An 18,093-nucleotide genomic window follows, 5' to 3' on the forward strand; every position below is an offset into this window, starting at 1 on the left:
GCACAGGCAGGGCCAGCTCTCCTTGTGCCCAGCTCCCACAGAGCCAGCAGCTGCCCAAAGCTTCTACCCACACCTGGGAGCTGCTACTTCCCAAACACTTCCTCTTTATCACCACGGGATAAAGGAAATATTCAGGGATGGGGAGGAAAGGAAAAATCCCAAAGCACCACAGTTCTGAGTGACACAAGAAAAGCCACACACCAGCAAGGTTTGAAATTGAAGAAATGGTTATATTGCCCAGATACAGGAAATAGTCAATAAATATCTGTTAAAAGGTTGTTTAAATGCAGTTTTAGTAAGTATTGGATTGTAAATAACATCCTAGAAAGAGCTGGTTAAATACATCCATATTCCACTCTCCTTTTATTTGTAACAAACATCGTTTTAGAAAAGTGACTCCACTGTTGTTTGTAGCAGTTTTACATTTCTCAAAAACACCACAACGCTGAAGTGGACGTACAAGAGTAAAAAAAATAAGCAGAAAAGAGCTGGATTTCGTGCTTTCAGCTTTCCTTGATTTCTCTTCAGACACGATGGAAGGTTTACAAAATGCTTTTACAAAAATTTGGGGGTGCACTTAAAGCCCAGGGGGGTTCACTGCCACAAATCCTCCGTGCGACCAAACTTGAACACCAGGCCCCTGTGGGAGCACAGCAAAGGGACAGCACAAATCAAACTCCTTTTGTTTTAAACACAAGATTTCAAGGGGTGTTTGTCAATCCAGTTCCTGGGCAGGCAGATCCCAGTTTATTCACACAGGTCTGCTTACAAAACAGGGCTTCAGGACTAACCAGAGCACAGCAGCTTTGAGTTTTTCATTGAAATTAAATGGTAAGCAAATAAAAGAGGTCAGTCTTACCCAAAAAAGATGAATGCATTCTGGAAAAACACTGCTATTCCTGGGTACACCACTGGTTTTTCTAAGAGATAAAAAAAATCCCCATAAATTTTTTAAAGTAATTTTCAAGCATATCCCATTTCTGCCATGTCATTTTCCTTGTGCTAATTTAGCAGAGAGGCTTTGGGAGCAATCTGCAGGAGCTCAGGAATTTGTATTCTGGGAATAAGTGTTCACCCAGGGAATTATTCCCTTAAAACTGCAGCAGTTTAATTATATCCATGGAGTTCCCAGCTGGGTTTTTAGAGGAAGTTTGCACTTAGATCAAATCCACGCCAATATCAGTAAGAAAATGGGAGAGGGGAGTGTAGGGCAAAATACTCAAACTGGGCCGGCCTAAAAACCCTCTGAACACCAATTCTAAAATGCAGAAATCACTGAAAAAACACCTTAAACTTCCAAAAACGGGGTCAGCTCTTACCTTTAACCACATAGCCCCCGAAGAGGATCCACATGGAGGCAATGAGGGACCCAAAAGCCATCATGAAACCGAGGAAGAGCCAGATTTGAGCTCCTGCAAAGGGATGGGGATGTGCTGTACCCCAAAATGGGATGTGCTGAACCCCAAACAGGGATGTGCTGTACCCCAAAATGGGATGTGCTGAACCCCAAACAGGGATGGGCTGTACCCCAAAATGGGATGGGCTGTACCCCAAACAGGGATGGGCTGTACCCCAAAATGGGATGTGCTGAACCCCAAACAGGGATGTCCTGTACCCCAAAATGGGATGTGCTGTACCCCAAACAGGGATGTGCTGAACCCCAAAATGGGATGTGCTGTACCCCAAACAGGGACTGTCCTGTACCCCAAACAGGGACTGTCCTGTACCCCCAAACAGGGATGTGCTGTACCCCAAACAGGGACTGTCCTGTACCCCAAAATGGGATGTGCTGTACCCCCAAACAGGGATGTCCTGTACCCCAAAATGGGATGTGCTGTACCCCCAACAGGGATGTGCTGTACCCCAAAATGGGATGTCCTGTACCCCAAAATGGGATGTGCTGAACCCCAAACAGGGATGTGCTGAACCCCAAACAGGGATGTGCTGTACCCCAAAATGGGATGTGCTGAACCCCAAACAGGGATGTGCTGTCCCCCCAAACAGGGATGTGCTGTACCCCAAACAGGGATGTCCTGTACCCAAAATGGGATGTGCTGTACCCCAAACAGGGATGGGCTGTACCCCAAACAGGGATGTCCTGTCCCCCCAAACAGGGATGTCCTGAACCCCAAACAGGGATGTCCTGAACCCCAAACAGGGGATGTCCTGAACCCCCAAACACAGACCCCAGCTCCACAAACCCCTGGCACAGCTGGCCCCTGTCTGTTGTATTTTCTGACCCCCCCATGGTTGGAAGGAATGGTGAATGTGTCTCTCTGTTCTTAAAAAGCTAATTTTTGTTTTTTAATCTGTGTTATACTCAAAAATGCTATGCTAAAACTGTACTAAAAAATACAAGCAAAAAACTGAAAGGTGCTAACAAAAACTCAAACCTTCCAAAGTCTGACACAGCTCAGCCAACAAATAAATCCAATTTCCACGAAACCAATTAAACAACCTCCAGCCCACCCAAACACGTGAAGAACAAAGCAGACAATTCCTATTTTCATTTTCCCCTGAACATTCTCAGCTTCCCAACAACCACCGTGGGCAAACCCGAATTTGGAGATCTGCAGCAGGTACCTGTCTGGCCCAGGCAGCCCTCGCTGTAGCTGTCGCCCCTCACCTGCCCGTTGGACACGGCGTTGATCCTGCCGGGGACAAGAGGGACAAGAGGGACGTGAAAATGTGAAAATGGGATTTTGGTGCTCCCTGCTGCTGGCAAAGGGCACATCCTGTGGCTCCTGGCAGGTATTTACTGCTCGTTTGTGGGACTGGATTGAGCTCTTTAGGTAGTGTGGGAAATGTCAATAAATTTGAATGAATTTAGTAAAGAATTTAAATAATAAAATAATAAAACATAAACTATAAATGAAACAAGTAATGAATTTAAATAAATGTAATTAATAATTTACATAAGAAAATAAATAAATAAATAATAAGATATTACCTATAAATAAAATAATTTAATAAATTTAGTAATTTAAATAAGATAAATAAATAAAAAATATAAACTATAAATTAAATAAAGAATAAATTTAAATAAAGGTAATTAATAATTTAAATGAGAAAATAAATAAATAAGATATTAACTATAAATAAAATAATTTAATAAATTTAATACTTTAAATAAGATAAATAAATAAAAATATAAACGATAAATTAAGTAAAGAATAAATTTAAATAAATGTAATTAGTAATTTAAATAAGAAAATAAATAAATAAATAAATAAATAAATAAATAAATAATAAGATATTAATTATAAATACAATAAATCACATGAAAATGGGATTTTGGTGCTCCCTGCTGCTGGCAAAGGGCACATCCTGTGGCTCCTGGCAGGTATTTACTGCTCGTTTGTGGGACTGGATTGAGCTTTTTAGGTAGTGTGGAAAATGTTAATAAATTTAAATGAATTTAATAAATAATTTAAATAATAATATAAATAAATAATAAAATATAAACTATAAATGAAATAAGTAATGAATTTAAATAAATGCAATGAATAATTTAAATAAGAAAATAAATAAAAAATAATATGTTAACTATAAATAAAATAATTTAATAAATTTAATAATTTAAATAATAAGATAAATAAATAATAAAATATAAACGATAAATTAAATAAAGAATAAATTTAAATAAATGTAATGAATAATTTAAATAAGAAAATAAATAAATACAATTAATAAAAAGAAATGAATGAAATATAAATAAATATAGCAAAAATAGCAAAATAGATAAAAATAAATAAATAAATAAAGAAAATGTAAATAAATATAAAATAGCAAAAAATATAAATAAATATAAATAAAGAATAAAGACAATTAATATAAGTAAATAAATAAATGAAATATAAATAAATATAGCAAAAATAGCCAAATAAATATAAATAAAAAATGCATAAAGAAAATTAATAAAAATAAATAAATGAAATATAAATAAATATAGCAAAAATAGCAAAATAAATATAAATAAATAAAAATGAATAAAGGAAATTAATATAAATAAATAAAATATAGCAAAATAAAAATAAATAAAAAATAAATAAATAAAGATAATGAATAAAATTAATTAAATAAATAATATGTAAATAAATACAGCAAAAATAGCAAAATAAATATAAATAAAAAATAAAGAAAATTAATTAAAATGAATAAATAAAATAAATAAATATAGCAAAATAGCAAAATAAATATAAATAAATAAAAAATGAATAAAGAAAATGCATATAAATAAATTAAAAAATAAATAAACATAGCAAAAATAGCAAAATAAATATAGATAAATAAAAAACGAATAAAGACAATGCATATAAATAAATAAATAAATAAATGTAGCAAAAATAGCAAAATAAATATAAATAAATAAAAAATTAATAAAAAATGCATATAAATAAATAAATAAAATAAATAAATATAGCAAAAATAGCAAAATAAATATAAATAAATAAAAAATGAATAAACAAAATGCATATAGATAAATAAATAAATAAAAATAGCAAAATAAATATAAATAAATAAAAAATGAATAAAGAAAATGCATATAAATAAATAAATTAAATAAATAAATATAGCAAAAATAGCAAAATAAATATAAATAAATAAAAAACGAATAAAGAAAATGCATATAAATAAATAAATAAATATAGCAAAAATAGCAAAATAAATATAAATAAAAAACGAATAAAGAAAATGCATATAAATAAATAAATAAAATAAATAAATATAGCAAAAAAAGCAAAATAAATATAAATAAATAAAAAATGAATAAAGAAAATGCATATAAATAAATAAATAAAATAAATAAATATAGCAAAAATAGCGAAATAAATATAAATAAATAAAAATGAATAAAGAAAATGCATATAGATAAATAAATAAATAAAAAATAGCAAAATAAATATAAATAAATAAAAAATAAATAAAGAAAATGCATATAAATAAATAAAATAAATATAGCAAAAAAAGCAAAATAAATACAAATTTAAAATAAAAAAAATTAATTAAAATAAATAAACAAAATACAAATAAACATAGCAAAAACAGCAAAATAAATAAAAACACATAAATAAAATGAATAATAACTTTATTGTCCCAACCCCGACTGTCCAAATTCTTATTACTCCGATTTCATTCCCATTTCACAACCGTTTTATTTCTGTTCAACTTTCAAACCGGCCGGGTCCCACTCACATGAGGAAGGCGATGGTGGCGATCACCCCGCAGGCGTGGTACGAGTGGTTGAAATCTTCCACCCGAGGGTACTTCACAGCAGCATCGATGATGATCCACCAGCCCGTGAAAAACTGGGGGGGAAAAAAGAGCTTAAAAATGCGGAAAAAGGTAAAAATGCAGAAAAAGGTAAAAATGCACAGCTTGGAACACAGGCACGGCCGGGGCTCTGAGTGAAAATTTGATGTTTTTACATCAATATTTCAACAGCCCCAGCCCGACTGAAGTGTGACAACATCACTTTGGCTGCAAAGGCGGGGGGTTTGCACTTTTGCATTTGAAAAATGGGAAAATCGGTGAAATTTGAAAAAACGAGGGAGGGAGGCAGGCCGGGCTTTGTGAGTCATTGCTCACGGGGACAGCGCATCCCTGCTCCTCCTGTGCTGGAACTGCCCCTAAAACAACCCCAACCACCCACAAGCCGCGTCCCCAACGCCACTTCCACGCAGTTTTAAACATTTTTAAACATTTTTTTAAATATTCCCAGGGACTCCAGCACTGCCTGACCACCTTTTCACGGAGAAATTCCCCCTTTTATCCAGCCTGAACCCGAGGCCTTTCCTCTCATCCTCGCACCCAAGGCTCCCAAACCTTTCCTAGTTTGATTTTAGGACACAAAACCCCAAAGAAAACCCCAAGGAAAACCCCAAAGAACCCCAAAGCAAGCCCCGGGCGGGCCGTACCAGCACGCCCGCGGCCACCGAGGCGATGGCGTTGCGCTTCTCGGCCCAGTCCACGCACTCGGAGCAGCGCAGGCTCTCCAGGAAGCCGGACATGCTGCGGCGGCTGCGGAGGGACGGAGCGGCTCGGGGAGCGCCCGAGCGCCGGCACCGCGCGGCCCGGCACGGAATGCCCGGGCACGGAATGCCCGCACACCCCGGGCACGGAATCCCCCGGTCACTGCACCCCGCACATCCCGGTCATGGAATCCCGCACATCCCGGTCACGGAATCCCCCGGTCACGGAATCCCCGCACACCCCGGTCACTGAATCCTCCGGTCACTGAATCCCCGCACATCCTGGTCACTGAATCCTCCGGTCACTGAATCCCCGCACATCCTGGTCACTGAATCCTCCGGTCACGGAATCCCCGCACACCCCGGTCACTGCATCCCCGCACATCCTGGTCACGGAATCCCCGCACACCCCGGTCACTGCATCCCCGCACATCCTGGTCACGGAATCCCCGCACACCCCGGTCACTGCATCCCCGCACATCCTGGTCACGGAATCCCCGCACACCCCGGTCACTGCATCCCCCGCACCCTGGTCATGGAATCCCCCGGTCACTCAATCCCCGCACATCCCGGTCACTGAATCCCCGCACACCCCGGTCACTGCATCCCCCGCACCCTGGTCAAGGAATCCCCCGGTCACTCAATCCCCCGGTCATTGAACCCCGCACACCCCGGTCATGGAATCCCCGCACAGCCCGGTCAGTGCATCCTCCGCGCATTCCCGCACCCCGCGCATCCCCCGCACCCCGGTCACTGCATCCCGCGCGCAGCCCCCGCGGCCCGGTCCCCGCACCCCGCGCATCCCCGCACCCCGCGCATCCCCCGCGCGCCCCCGCGGCCCGCTCCCCGCGCGCGCCCCCGGCCCCGCGCGCTCCCCGCGGGTCCCTCGCGCACCGTCACGGGACACGGCGGCGGCGGCGGCCGCGCGCAGGCGCAGCGCGCGCGCGCAGCGGCGGAGGGGGGGGGGGGGGCGCGGCCCGAGCGCCGGGGCGGGGCCGCCGTTCGTTGGGAGGCGGGGTCGGCGCGTGCGCCGCGCGCGCGCGGGTTGCGTAACGGGAGGGACGTTCTGGAAGGTTCGGCGGCCGCCCTCAGTCGCGGGCGGGCGGGCGGCGGCAGCGGGCGGAGGCGGCTCCTGGCTGCGGTTCTCTCGCTCTGCTATCGCGCTTCTGTCGCCGATCGCGGCTGGCGCGGCGCGCCCGGCGCTATGGGGGTGACTCACGAAGCGGGGCTCTCCCCTCAGGACCCGTGCGGCGGCAGCCCGGCGGGCTGGAGCCGGTGAGGCGGCGGGCCGGGGAGAGGAGAGGCGGGGGAGGCCGAGCGCCGTGGGCGCTGCGGAGCGAGGGCTGGGTCGCTCACGGATGGGTTTTTATTTGTTTTATTGCAGGAGCGCGCAGGTGCCTCAGGGGAACCAGCGCGGGGCGTGCCCGGCAGCGCCCAGCGGTGAGTGAGGGACCGGCCGTGAGGGACCGTGAGGGACCGGGGCTCCGGGACCGACCGTGAGGGCTCGGGGCTCCGGGACCGGCCGTGAGGGACCGTGAGGGCTCGGGGCTCCGGGACCGGCCGTGAGGGACCGTGAGGGCTCGGGGCTCCGGGACCGGCCGTGAGGGACCGTGAGGGACCGGGGCTCCGGGACCGGCCGTGAGGGACCGTGAGGGTTTGGGGCTCCGGGACCGGCCGTGAGGGCTCGGGGCTCCGGGACCGGCCGGGAGGGGTTTGCCGATGGCAGGCGGCACTTGGGCATTTCTCTTATTACCGCCCCGGCAGTGTGACCTTGGCTCTGGCGTAGAGGTGAAGTAGTGAAACTTTACCTGGAGTAGTAGCGAGAGAAGCGTGTCTGACAGTTCTCCCACAACTTAGATTTCAAACAGATTTCAGTGCGGGGGTTGGGTTTGTTGCTGAACCTCGCTTTGCGCCGAGCGCTAAATGGAAATTCCGTGTCAGGGCAAGCTTCCCTAAACTGTAAACTGGTTACGTAACTCTGGGCTTAAGTCTTGTGATAAGATCCTTACCCCGAGTAACCTTTGTAGCCATAAAATGGCTGCCACTCCAGGGACAGCCATTTTAATTATTAATATAAGAATTGCTGCGTCCTGTGCGAGCCACGGCCCCTGAATCATCACCCGGCTTTTGTTAAAAACACAGAGCGTTTTTGACAGCAGCTTGTTGCTTGCCCTGCTGGGGTGTGTGGGGCTGTGTGCCACGAGTTTTGTGACAAGATAAAGGCAAGATCTTAGCTGCTTTATACTTAGAAGATACTTTCATTTCGCTTTGTTGGAGTAAAAACCTGTGTGGAATTGTAGCAGAAAACTCTTTGTACTGAGCTGCCGGCAGATTGTTATTTTGTATCGTAGAGACAATGGGCTGTATTTAGGATCGATGGATGATAAAATATCTTGAAAGTTCTTTTGAAGAAGATCAGGATTTTCCCCCTCTTTGGAGGAAAAAAGGTACTGCAAAAGGAATTACACTTAAAACCCATGCAGACTTACACCTCTCCAGAATTCCACACAGAACCGCTCATGGTTTAAACTGAAGCCTTTCATTTTTCACACAACTTTGTGCTTCAGTTTTTTGGCTGAGTGCAGGCGAGGGAGCTGCAGAGCTGAGCTGCCTCTGGAAGGTGGCTGGAGTTGTTGGGGTGTTTAATTCCTCGTGTTTCAGATTTGTGGCTGAGGGCAGGACAGGGAATTGCGGAGCTGAGCTGTCTCTGGAAGGTGTCTGAGCATTGTTGGGGTATTTAATTGTGTTTCAGTTTTGTGGCTGAGTGCAGGACAGGGAGCTGCAGAGCTGAGCTGTCTCTGGAAGGTGGCTGGAGGGTGTTGGGGTTGTTTGGGTGTTTAATTCCTCGTGTTTCAGTTTTGTGGCTGAGTGCAGCAGAGGGAATTGCTGAGCTGAGCTGTCTCTGGAGGGTGTTGGGGTGTTGGGTTATCCGTGGCCTCACTGCCCATGTGTCACTGTTTGTTGTTGCTGTGTGTCACGGTGTCGCTGTAAACGCTGCTCTTTGCTCTCCCCAGGAACAGAGACGGGGCACTGCCGGGCCGCAGCCACGCCCGAGGCAGCGGCGGGCAGCACGCAGAAGGGCGGCGCGGGGCAGACGGCCGACATGGCGGAGTTCATGGATGACCTGACGCTGCGCTCTCCCGAGCACGGCGGCTCCCCGGCGCGCTCGCGCTCCTCCAGCCGCTCCTCCAGCCGCTCCTCGCGCAGCTCCAGCTCCAGCAGCTCCTCCGGCCGCTCCTCGCGCAGCTGGAGCCGCTCCCGCTCCCGGTCCCGGCGGCGCCGCTGCCGCCGCCGCTCCCGCTCCTACTCGCGCAGCCGCTCGCGCTCCCGCGGCTCCCGGCGCTACCGCGGCCGCTACCGGCACTACCGGCGCCGCTACCGCCGGCGGCGCTCCCGCTCCTGGTCCCGCGGCAGGGCGTGCTTCCGCCGCTCCTACTCCAGGAGCCGCTCCCGCTCCCGCGGCAGGCGCTACTACGGCTTCGGCAGAACAGTCTACCCCGAGGCCTACCGCGGCTGGAGGAGCCGCTCGCGCACGCGCTCCCGCAGCCGGTCACCGCTGCACCTCAGCGAGAAAGGTACTTGGGCTTGGTGAGCCTGAGGAGGGCTTGGTTTGAACCAGGGGGTTGTCCTGCTTGCTTGGTTTGTGAAGTCCGAGTGGGAAAAAAGTCAATGTGGGGACAAATGTGTTTAATAAAAATTGGGTTTAGAATGTTAATTGGCACGGGGGACAGGCTGTGATGAGTCCCAGCTGAGGTGCAAAATCTGTGGGTTTTAGGCTTGAGTAGGCACACATGGATTTTAATGTGACACAAAGCACTTTTTTTATTCCTCCCTCTTGTAGACAAAAGGGAACTCCTGGAAATTGCAAAAGCCAATGCTGCCAAAGCTCTGGGAACAGACAACATTGTCCTGCCAGCGAGCCTGAAGATCTCTGCTCCTGCCAAGGAGATCAAAACGGAGAAGCAGGAGCGTGAGGAAGCCACGGAGTCAGCTGAGGTAAGTATGGAGTGCTCTCCCTGCAAAGGTAAACACCTCTTAGACTTGTCTGCATGGCTGTGCTGTAGTTCACCTGTGGAGGTTGTGCTCATGAGCTCAAACTCTTGAACAAAAACTTGTCCAGAAGCCTCGAGGCTTTGCCTTAAGCTGGGAGCACAGAGGCCCTCGCTGAGGTGGTTGATCCCCTGAGTGTCCAGTAGGGACAGCTGGGGAAGGAGAGGAGACTTGTTCCTTTGACTTGTCCTCCTCATGGGATATTTCCCATTAATTCCACTAGTTTATTTCTGACCTAAAACCAGGAGTCTCCTTGCCAAACCTAGTGAATAGTCTGGGGTTATATTTTTTTTTTTAAAGGTTAAATCTTTCTGCATTTTTTAACTGTTAAAAGCTTTTCATGTGCAACAAACTGTTTCCCAGAAATTCCATACCCAAGCACACAATGCATTTTACATACTTTATTTCTGTCTTATAGAAATCATGACTATGGTTCCAGACATGAGGAAGAAAATCTGGTGGTAATTAAGGGACTTTGTGGGCTGTAGCTGCTGTGAATTGAAGGGAGGGAGAAACTCGAGCAGCTTAAAGTGAATTTTAGCTTGTTTCTGTCGTGGTGTGTTACCCTGAGTGCCAGTAAATACAAACCTGCAGCCACTGCCTGGCTCGGGTGCTGCTCTTGGAAAGGGAAGTGACTTTGTGAGGGTTTGCCACAAACGGTCCAGGCACCCCTTTCATAAACATATGCAATATATTGCAGATGTTGAGAGAGTACAGAAGAAGAGGCCTGCCTCCCTTGCAGATAAGTTAATTGCTGTTCCCCAAGGACGGGTGCAGAGCTGCTGCCCCTCGCTGGGGGTGGCCCCGGCTCCTCCCGGGGCTGGCACGGGCTGGAGCTGCCTCTGTTCCCCGGATGGGCACGGCTGCCCGGGCTCCCTGGGCTCAGCCCTGCTGTGTGTGGCTGTGCAGCTCCTTTAGATGAGAAACTGAGCACTCCCCAGCTGTGCTGAGCAGGACTGCCTGCCCTGGGTCGGGGATGCCCTGCTAAGCTCTGTCTGCTCCTCTTTAGCAACCTGGGAGTGCAGCTGAGGACGTGACCAAGGCTGGCATGGAGAGAGCAACCATCCAGAGGAGCATTTCCTTCAGCCCTAATGTGAGTGATGCACTCCCAGCCCTCCTGGCTTGGGCTTTTCCCAAATAACCATCTCAGTAATGATCACAAAAGGAATTTGATGTGTGATCGTGATTTCCCTGCAGGAGGTGCTAGAGCACCCCGAGTACACCTCAGCACTGTGTTTGAAATAACTGTTCACCCTCAATCTGAACTATTCAAAACTAGAACTGGCTTAAAACACAAGTTTATCTTATCTCAAGTTACATTTTCAGTAAAGCAGACTCAGGATTCAGGGATTTCTCCTGTGTTAAGTGCACGTGATTGATACCCAGTATAAGCATCAGGAATTCCACAAGCTGGAGAGAAAACATTTATATGATTTATATGATCAGCACAGATAAACCCCGTGGTTTTAGCCCCTTTTCTTACAGGAAATGTCTTTTTTTTCCCCAGAACACAATGGCCAAGCCTGCCCTGCAGAAGCCAGTGAGCCACGTTGTGGTTAAGGAGCCAGTGGTGTCTCCAGCCAGGGAGGATGACAGGAAGGGAAGCCCCTATGGGCAGTGGGTTCCTGTCAAGAAGGAGGAGAAGAAAACATTCCTGAACTTTTCACCCAAAAGCTCCCTGTTCCGGGCACGCTGATGGGAGTCCTGGCAGCCTGCAGCACTTCACCCTCAGCACAGAGGGACACTTCTGATGGGCTTGAAGACTTGTTAATACTGAGTATTTATTTTGAGGTCTTAATTTTTGGAATCTTAGGTTTCTCTTTCAGATAGAGAGCACACAGATCCAGAAGCCACAGATGGGAATCTTGTGTATATTTGTAAATATTTTATATTGCTTTATTGGACTAGAACTTGCAGGTGGGTAACTTTTTCTAAACCATAGTTGAGTAGCTGTTCTTTGAACACCTGGATTTACTTTGTGTAACTGTTTACTTCAAGTGAATAAAGTTTAGTTTTGCACTGGCTGTGTCCGGCGTTGGGCCTGAGTTCCTGTGGTTATTCCTGGGCTCCTTGCACTCCCAGCTCCTCCCTGGAGGGGAGCACAGGAGAGCTGTTGGATCATTCTGGGCGTGGATCCTGCCTCCATCGAGGCCTGGCTCCCCTCTGGCAGTGGGGATGCTGCAGGATTGCAGCTGCTGCACAGGAAGGGTGCCAGTTCCCAGTGCCACTGTCCCTTCTGCTGTGACTCCAGGGTTGTGTTCATCTGGTTTAGGATCAGCCTCCCTGTGGGGCAGGAAGGGAAAGTGCAGGAGCGTTCCAGGAGAAAGGAATTGAGGAACACAATGATTGGGAGTAACTGGTTAAACCTGGGTTTTGTACAAATAAATTACTAATAAACTGCATTGGACTACTGGTGTCAGAAAGGTTCTGGAACAAACCCTGGAATGGGTGGGAGGAGTCCGTGTCCATCCTGGCCCTGTGGGTGAGGCTGGAGAGCTGCACTGCCAGGGGCCATCCCCCCCTGGAATTGCTGAGGAAGAGGGGGGAATCCCACCCTGGAATTGCTGAAGGACAGGGGCCAATCCCACCCTGGAATTGCTGAGGAAGAGGGGCAAATCCCACCCTGGAATTGCTGAGGGACAGGGGAATCCCACCCTGGAATTGCTCAGGGAGAGGGGGGAATCCCACCCTGGAATTGCTGAGGGACGGGGGCTAATCCCACCCTGGAATTGCTCAGGGAGGGGAGAATCCCACCCTGGAATTGCTCAGGGACAGGGGGAGCTGCCTTTCCATGGGAATGTCACTGCTCCTCATCCTGCTGCCAAACAAACCTGAGGAACACACACCAACTCCCAAATTAGACCAAAGAGTTTATTCAGAGCACAGAAGGCAGAACCTGGCTCCTCCTGCAGCCAAAGCTATTTACAGCTGAATTCTGCAAAAGGTTCAGCAGGCTAAACACCGAGCTGAGAGAGCAACGGCTACAATCTACTTCTGATACAATTTAAAATAGAAAACGGCAACAGAGGAGCCAGGAGTGAGCTGGGGCAGGAAGGCGTGCAGGGCCCAGGCTCAGTTTGAGCTGAGCTGTGCCAGGCAGACTCACAGGGCCCAGGCTCAGTTTGAGCTGAGCTCTGTCAGGCTCTGTGTGAGCTGTGCCAGGCAGGCTCACAGGGCCGTGCCCCTCTCCAGGCTCTGTGTGAGCTGTGCCAGGCAGACTCACAGGGCCCAGGCTCAGTTTGAGCTGAGCTGTGCCAGGCAGGCTCACACGGCCGTGCCCCTCTCCAGGTTCTGAGCTGTGCCAGGCAGGCTCACACGGCCGTGCCCCTCTCCAGGTTCTGTTTGATCTCAGCCGTGTATTTCCCGTAGAACCTCTCGGCCTTCTGGTTGAACTTGGCGTTCCTCTCGTTGATGTAGTCGATGTCGGCGTCGTCGTTGTAGGGCCGCCTGCGGCTGTACTTCTCCCTCTTCTCGATCCTGGGGGGCAGCAGGGGCTGAGCCCGGGCCTGCACACCCCCAGCCCAGCCCCTGCCCTCCCCTCTGTCCCCGTACTCACTGCTTCTCCAGGTCTGCCACCATCCTGTCCACGCCCTCCTTGGAGGGCACGTGGGTGCCGTGCAGGAGGCTGTCCGAGGTGGGGTACAGGGCCTCCCCGCTGTGGGCACACACGGGCAGCACTCACACCCCTGCCACTGCTGGGGGTCTGAGAATCCCAGGAGGGACCTCAAAGCCCCTCCAGTGCCACCCCTGCACCTTCCATCATCCCAAATTGCTCCAAGCCCTGTCCAGGCTGGCCTTGGACACTGCTGGGGATCCAGGGGCAGCCACAGCTCTCTGGGAAACCTCTGCCAGGCACTCAACACCCTCACAGGGAGGAATTTCTTCCCAGTGTCCAAACTAAATCTCCCCTCTTCCACTCTGAAGCCCTCACCCCCTGTCCTGTCCCTCTGTGCCCTCGTGGTTTCCCTGTTTTTGCCCGAGTTCCACTGCCACACCTCATCCAGCTCCAGATGACAAATGTCAATATTAAACCCAACACAGGGACCAGCAGGTGCCTCAGGAAGATCCAGAACCCTCAGAAACACCAAATCTGTCTGAATGCAAACTGGGCAAAGTCCCAGCCCTTAAACCAAGCTTAAAAACCCCAAACCCTGCTCCAGGAGGAAGCGCCCGATGACAGAAACGTGACCTCACTGGGCGAACATTTCAGCAACGAACTCATTAATTACCCACGTGAGGCATTAATAACCCCAGCACGCCCGAGGGCAGAGCAGCCAGGAGGATGGCAGAGGTGCCCGGGCTGGCAGCAGCACTCACCACTGCTCCTTGAGGCGCTCGTACTGCTCCAGGTCGGGCTTGATCTGCCGCGTCAGCCGCTGGTACTGGCGCAGCTGCGCCGCCGCGTAGTCTGGGGGAGAGAGGGGTCAGGGCAGGGCGGCAGCACTGCAGGCATTTACTGCTTATTCCATGGATTTTATAGCTTATTCCATGGATTTTATAGCTTATTCCATGGATTTTATAGCTTATTCCGTGGATTTTATAGCTTATTTTGTGGATTTTATAGCTTATTTTGTGGATTTTATACCTTATTTTGTGGATTTTATAGCTTATTTTATACCTTATTTCATGTATTCTATACCTTATTTTATGGAATTTATACCTTATTTTGTGGATTTTATACCTTATTTTATGAATTTTATACCTTATTTCATGGATTTGATAGCTTATTTCATGTATTTTATAGCTTATTTATGGATTTTATACCTTATTTTATGGATTTTATACCTTATTTCATGTATTTTATAGCTTATTTATGGATTTTATACCTTATTTTATGGATTTTATACCTTATTTTGTGGATTTTATACCTTATTTCGTGGATTCTATACCTTATTTCATGGATTTTATACCTTATTTTATGTATTTTACAGCTTATTTCATGTATTTTATAGCTTAATTTATGTATTTTATGGCATTATTTTACAGATTTTATACCTTATTTCATGTATTTTATACCTTATTTTATGGATTTTATACCTTATTTTGTGTATTTGATACCTTATTTTATGGATTTTATACCTTATTTCATGGATTTTATACCTTATTTCATGGACTTTATAGCTTCTTTTATGTATTTTATGGCATTACTTTTACATATTTTATAGCATTATTTTAACATATTCTATAGCATTATTTTATATATTTTATAGCATTCTTTTTATATTTATGTTTATATATTTATATTTTATAAAAATGTATTTTCTATTTTTATTTTTTCTATTTTTATTTTACAATATTTTTTATATCTATCACATTTTGTGTATTTTACAGCATTGCTTTAAGCTGAGCTGTGCTTTGGCAGACACTGCCCCTTTTACCCCGATTAAACTGATACATTTTGCACCCCTGAGCGGTGTGTGCCCCGTGACAGAGCTGGAACAGCCCGGGGCCCACCTGAGAATCCCAGGTCGGGGTTCTTCCTCTTCCTCTTCCTCTCCCACCGCTCGGCGTCCTCGGCGCTCACCTGCAGCAGCTTCACGCGCTCGTAGTCCTCGCCCCGGGCAGCGCACTCCTGGGGACACAGAGGGCAGCCTGGCCTAGGTAATCCCGGCCTGGGTAAACCCAGCTCTGCACAGCCCAGCCCAGCCTGCCTAATCCCAGCTTGGCTAAACCCAGCTCTGCACAGCTTCACGTGCTCGTAGTCCTCGCCCTGGGCAGCGCACTCCTGGGGACACAGAGGGCAGCCTGGCCTGGCTAAACCCAGCCTGGGTAATCCTGGCCTGGGTAATCCCAACCTGGTTAAACCCAGCCTGGCTAAACCCAGCCTGGCCAAACCCAGCTCCGCACAGCTTCACGCGCTCGCAGTCCTCGCCCCTGGCAGCACACTCCTGGGGGGACAGAGGGCAGGCTGGCCTGGGTAATCCTGGCCTGGCTAAACCCAGCCTGGCTAATCCTGGCCTGGCTAAACCCAGTTCTGCACAGCCCAGCCCAGCCTGCCTAATCCCAGCTTGGCTAAACCCAGCTCTGCACAGCTTCACGCGCTCGTAGTCCTCGCCCCTGGCAGCACACTCCTGGGGACACAGAGGGCAGCCTGGCCTGGCTAAACCCAGCCTGGGTAATCCTGGCCTGGGTAATCCTGGCCTGGGTAATCCCAACCTGGTTAAACCCAGCCTGGCTAATCCCAGCCCTGCACAGCTTCACGTGCTCGCAGTCCTCGCCCCGGGCAGCGCACTCCTGGGGGGACAGAGGGCAGGCTGGCCTGGGTGAACCTGGCCTGGGTAATCCTAGCCTGGGTAATCCTGGCCTGGGTAATCCCAACCTGGTTAAACCCAGCCTGGCTAAACCCAGCCTGGCCAAACCCAGCTCCGCACAGCTTCACGCGCTCGTAGTCCTCGCCCCTGGCAGCACACTCCTGGGGGGACAGAGGGCAGGCTGGCCTGGGTAATCCTGGCCTGGCTAAACCCAGCCTGGCTAATCCTGGCCTGGCTAAACCCAGTTCTGCACAGCCCAGCCCAGCCTGCCTAATCCCAGTTTGGCTAATCCCAGCCCTGCACAGCTTCACGCGCTCACAGTCCTCGCCCCTGGCAGCACACTCCTGGGGACAGAGACGGCAGCCTGGCCTGGCTAAACCCAGCCTGGGTAATCCTGGCCTGGGTAATCCTGGCCTGGGTAATCCCAACCTGGTTAAACCCAGCCTGGCTAATCCCAGCCCTGCACAGCTTCACGTGCTCGCAGTCCTCGCCCCTGGCAGCGCACTCCTGGGGACACACAGGGCAGCCTGGCCTGGGTAAACCTAGCCTGGGTGAACCTAGCCTGGGTGAACCTGGCCTGGGTGAACCCAGCTCTGCACAGCCCAGCCCAGCCTGGCTAATCCGAGCCCAGGCCAGCCTGGCTGATCCCAGCCTGGCTAAGCCCAGCCCAGGGTGACAGGGGCTGATCAGCGCAGGGTCAGGGCTGGCCCCCGGGCAAGGCTGGCACCGCGCCCCTGCCCCCCGGGCTCCGGGCCAGTTCTTTACCTTCTTCTTCTCCTGCACCTGCAGCTCCCACTCCAGCCGAGCCTTTTTAGCCTCCCAGTTCGGGGGCAACTTCAGCCTCTTGTCCTCCTCCACCACCTCCTGGCTGTTCAGCTTGCAGGCCTCGTACTGCAACCACACAGGCAAAACTCGAGAGAGAAAAACCCCAAAACCCGGGGCACCAACCCAAACCCAACACCCCCGAACCCCCCGGGGCACAAACCCAAACCCAACACCCCCGGAGCAAGCAGGGCTCTGCAGATCGCCCAGCCCGACCCCCAGCGCCAGCCGGGCAGTGTTTGGGCTCGGTTCTGGTCCCGCCGCCCGTACCCGCCTCATGTGGAGCTCGCGGAACCGGCGCAGCCGCTCCTCCCGTCTCTGCTCCGCCGCCGCCGCCGCCGCCGGGCCGGGCTCGGCCTCCTCCTCCTCCTCCTCCTCCTCGCTCTGCAACGACCCGCACTCAGCCAGGAGCTCCGGGAAGAGCCGGGAGCCCCGTCCCGCCCGATCCCGACCCCGCCTCACCCCAACATCGGCCTCGGGCACGCCGAGGCTGCTGAGGGCCGACACCGCCGCCGCCATCGCGCCCCGCCGGCACTTCCGCCTTCCGGAGCTTCCGGTGCTGATGGTACTTCCGGCTTCCGGCGCGTCCTGCCTGGCGCCCCCCAGCGGGCGGGAGGTGCTGTCGCCGCCGCCGGATCCCGGAATTCTCCCAAAATCCGCAAAATCCCTCAGGACTCCCAAAACAGGGCAACGTTACAGAAAAAAAAAAAAATTAAAAAAAAAGTTTTGTTGCAACTTCTGGGCGAAGAAAGCCCAGTTTTCCGTGTCCGGTCTCTCCCCCCTCACACGGAGATTGATTATGAATTCATCCTGCATTGCTATGACCCATGTCTGTGAAGCCTTTGGGTGTGCACAGGGCAGGCAGGAGGGCTGGAGATGTTCGGTTTCCTTTGAGGGAAGGCTCCCAGAGCCTTCGGGTGAGGGCTGAGCGGGCTGGCAGCGGAGCCGCGGCCGCCCAGCAGAGGGAAGCGCAGCCCCGGCCATGAGCCGTGCCCTCA

General features: G+C 49.3%; 3 protein-coding genes across 6 annotated transcripts; 1 reads left to right on the forward strand and 2 right to left on the reverse strand.

The window, feature by feature from the left end:
* Nucleotides 1–209: 209 nt before the first annotated feature.
* Nucleotides 210–6,920, reverse strand: TMEM50A (transmembrane protein 50A). Of its 4 annotated transcripts, none has more exons than XM_064398186.1 (7): nt 6,867–6,920; nt 5,919–6,021; nt 5,197–5,309; nt 2,584–2,651; nt 1,320–1,412; nt 860–920; nt 210–640 (listed from the first exon to the last, which is right to left on the reverse strand). In XM_064398186.1, exons 2-7 carry the CDS (start codon nt 6,009–6,011, stop codon nt 595–597), a joined length of 474 nt encoding a protein of 157 aa, XP_064254256.1. In that variant the 5' UTR covers nt 6,012–6,021; nt 6,867–6,920; the 3' UTR covers nt 210–594. The 4 variants fall into 4 exon arrangements, with proteins under 4 accessions (XP_064254256.1, XP_064254258.1, XP_064254257.1 ...); XM_064398188.1 differs by lacking the exon at nt 6,867–6,920 and adding an exon at nt 6,820–6,838; XM_064398187.1 differs by lacking the exon at nt 6,867–6,920 and adding an exon at nt 6,718–6,757.
* Nucleotides 6,921–7,029: 109 nt separating this feature from the next.
* RSRP1 (arginine and serine rich protein 1) lies at nt 7,030–12,046 on the forward strand. The gene is made up of 6 exons (XM_064398184.1): nt 7,030–7,247; nt 7,357–7,412; nt 8,987–9,547; nt 9,814–9,968; nt 11,032–11,115; nt 11,530–12,046. The coding sequence occupies exons 1-6, from the start codon at nt 7,177–7,179 to the stop codon at nt 11,716–11,718; spliced, it is 1,116 nt and encodes a 371-aa protein (XP_064254254.1). The 5' UTR covers nt 7,030–7,176; the 3' UTR covers nt 11,719–12,046.
* Nucleotides 12,047–12,879: 833 nt separating this feature from the next.
* On the reverse strand, nt 12,880–17,692 carry SYF2 (SYF2 pre-mRNA splicing factor). Its single transcript, XM_064398449.1, has 7 exons — nt 17,558–17,692; nt 17,366–17,479; nt 17,039–17,164; nt 15,477–15,594; nt 14,340–14,430; nt 13,579–13,677; nt 12,880–13,499 (listed from the first exon to the last, which is right to left on the reverse strand). Exons 1-7 carry the CDS (start codon nt 17,612–17,614, stop codon nt 13,334–13,336), a joined length of 771 nt encoding a protein of 256 aa, XP_064254519.1. The 5' UTR covers nt 17,615–17,692; the 3' UTR covers nt 12,880–13,333.
* Between the last annotated feature and the right edge of the window lie 401 nt (nt 17,693–18,093).

This window comes from Passer domesticus, chromosome 24 (assembly GCF_036417665.1).
Source record: "Passer domesticus isolate bPasDom1 chromosome 24, bPasDom1.hap1, whole genome shotgun sequence".
NCBI lineage: Eukaryota > Metazoa > Chordata > Aves > Passeriformes > Passeridae > Passer > Passer domesticus.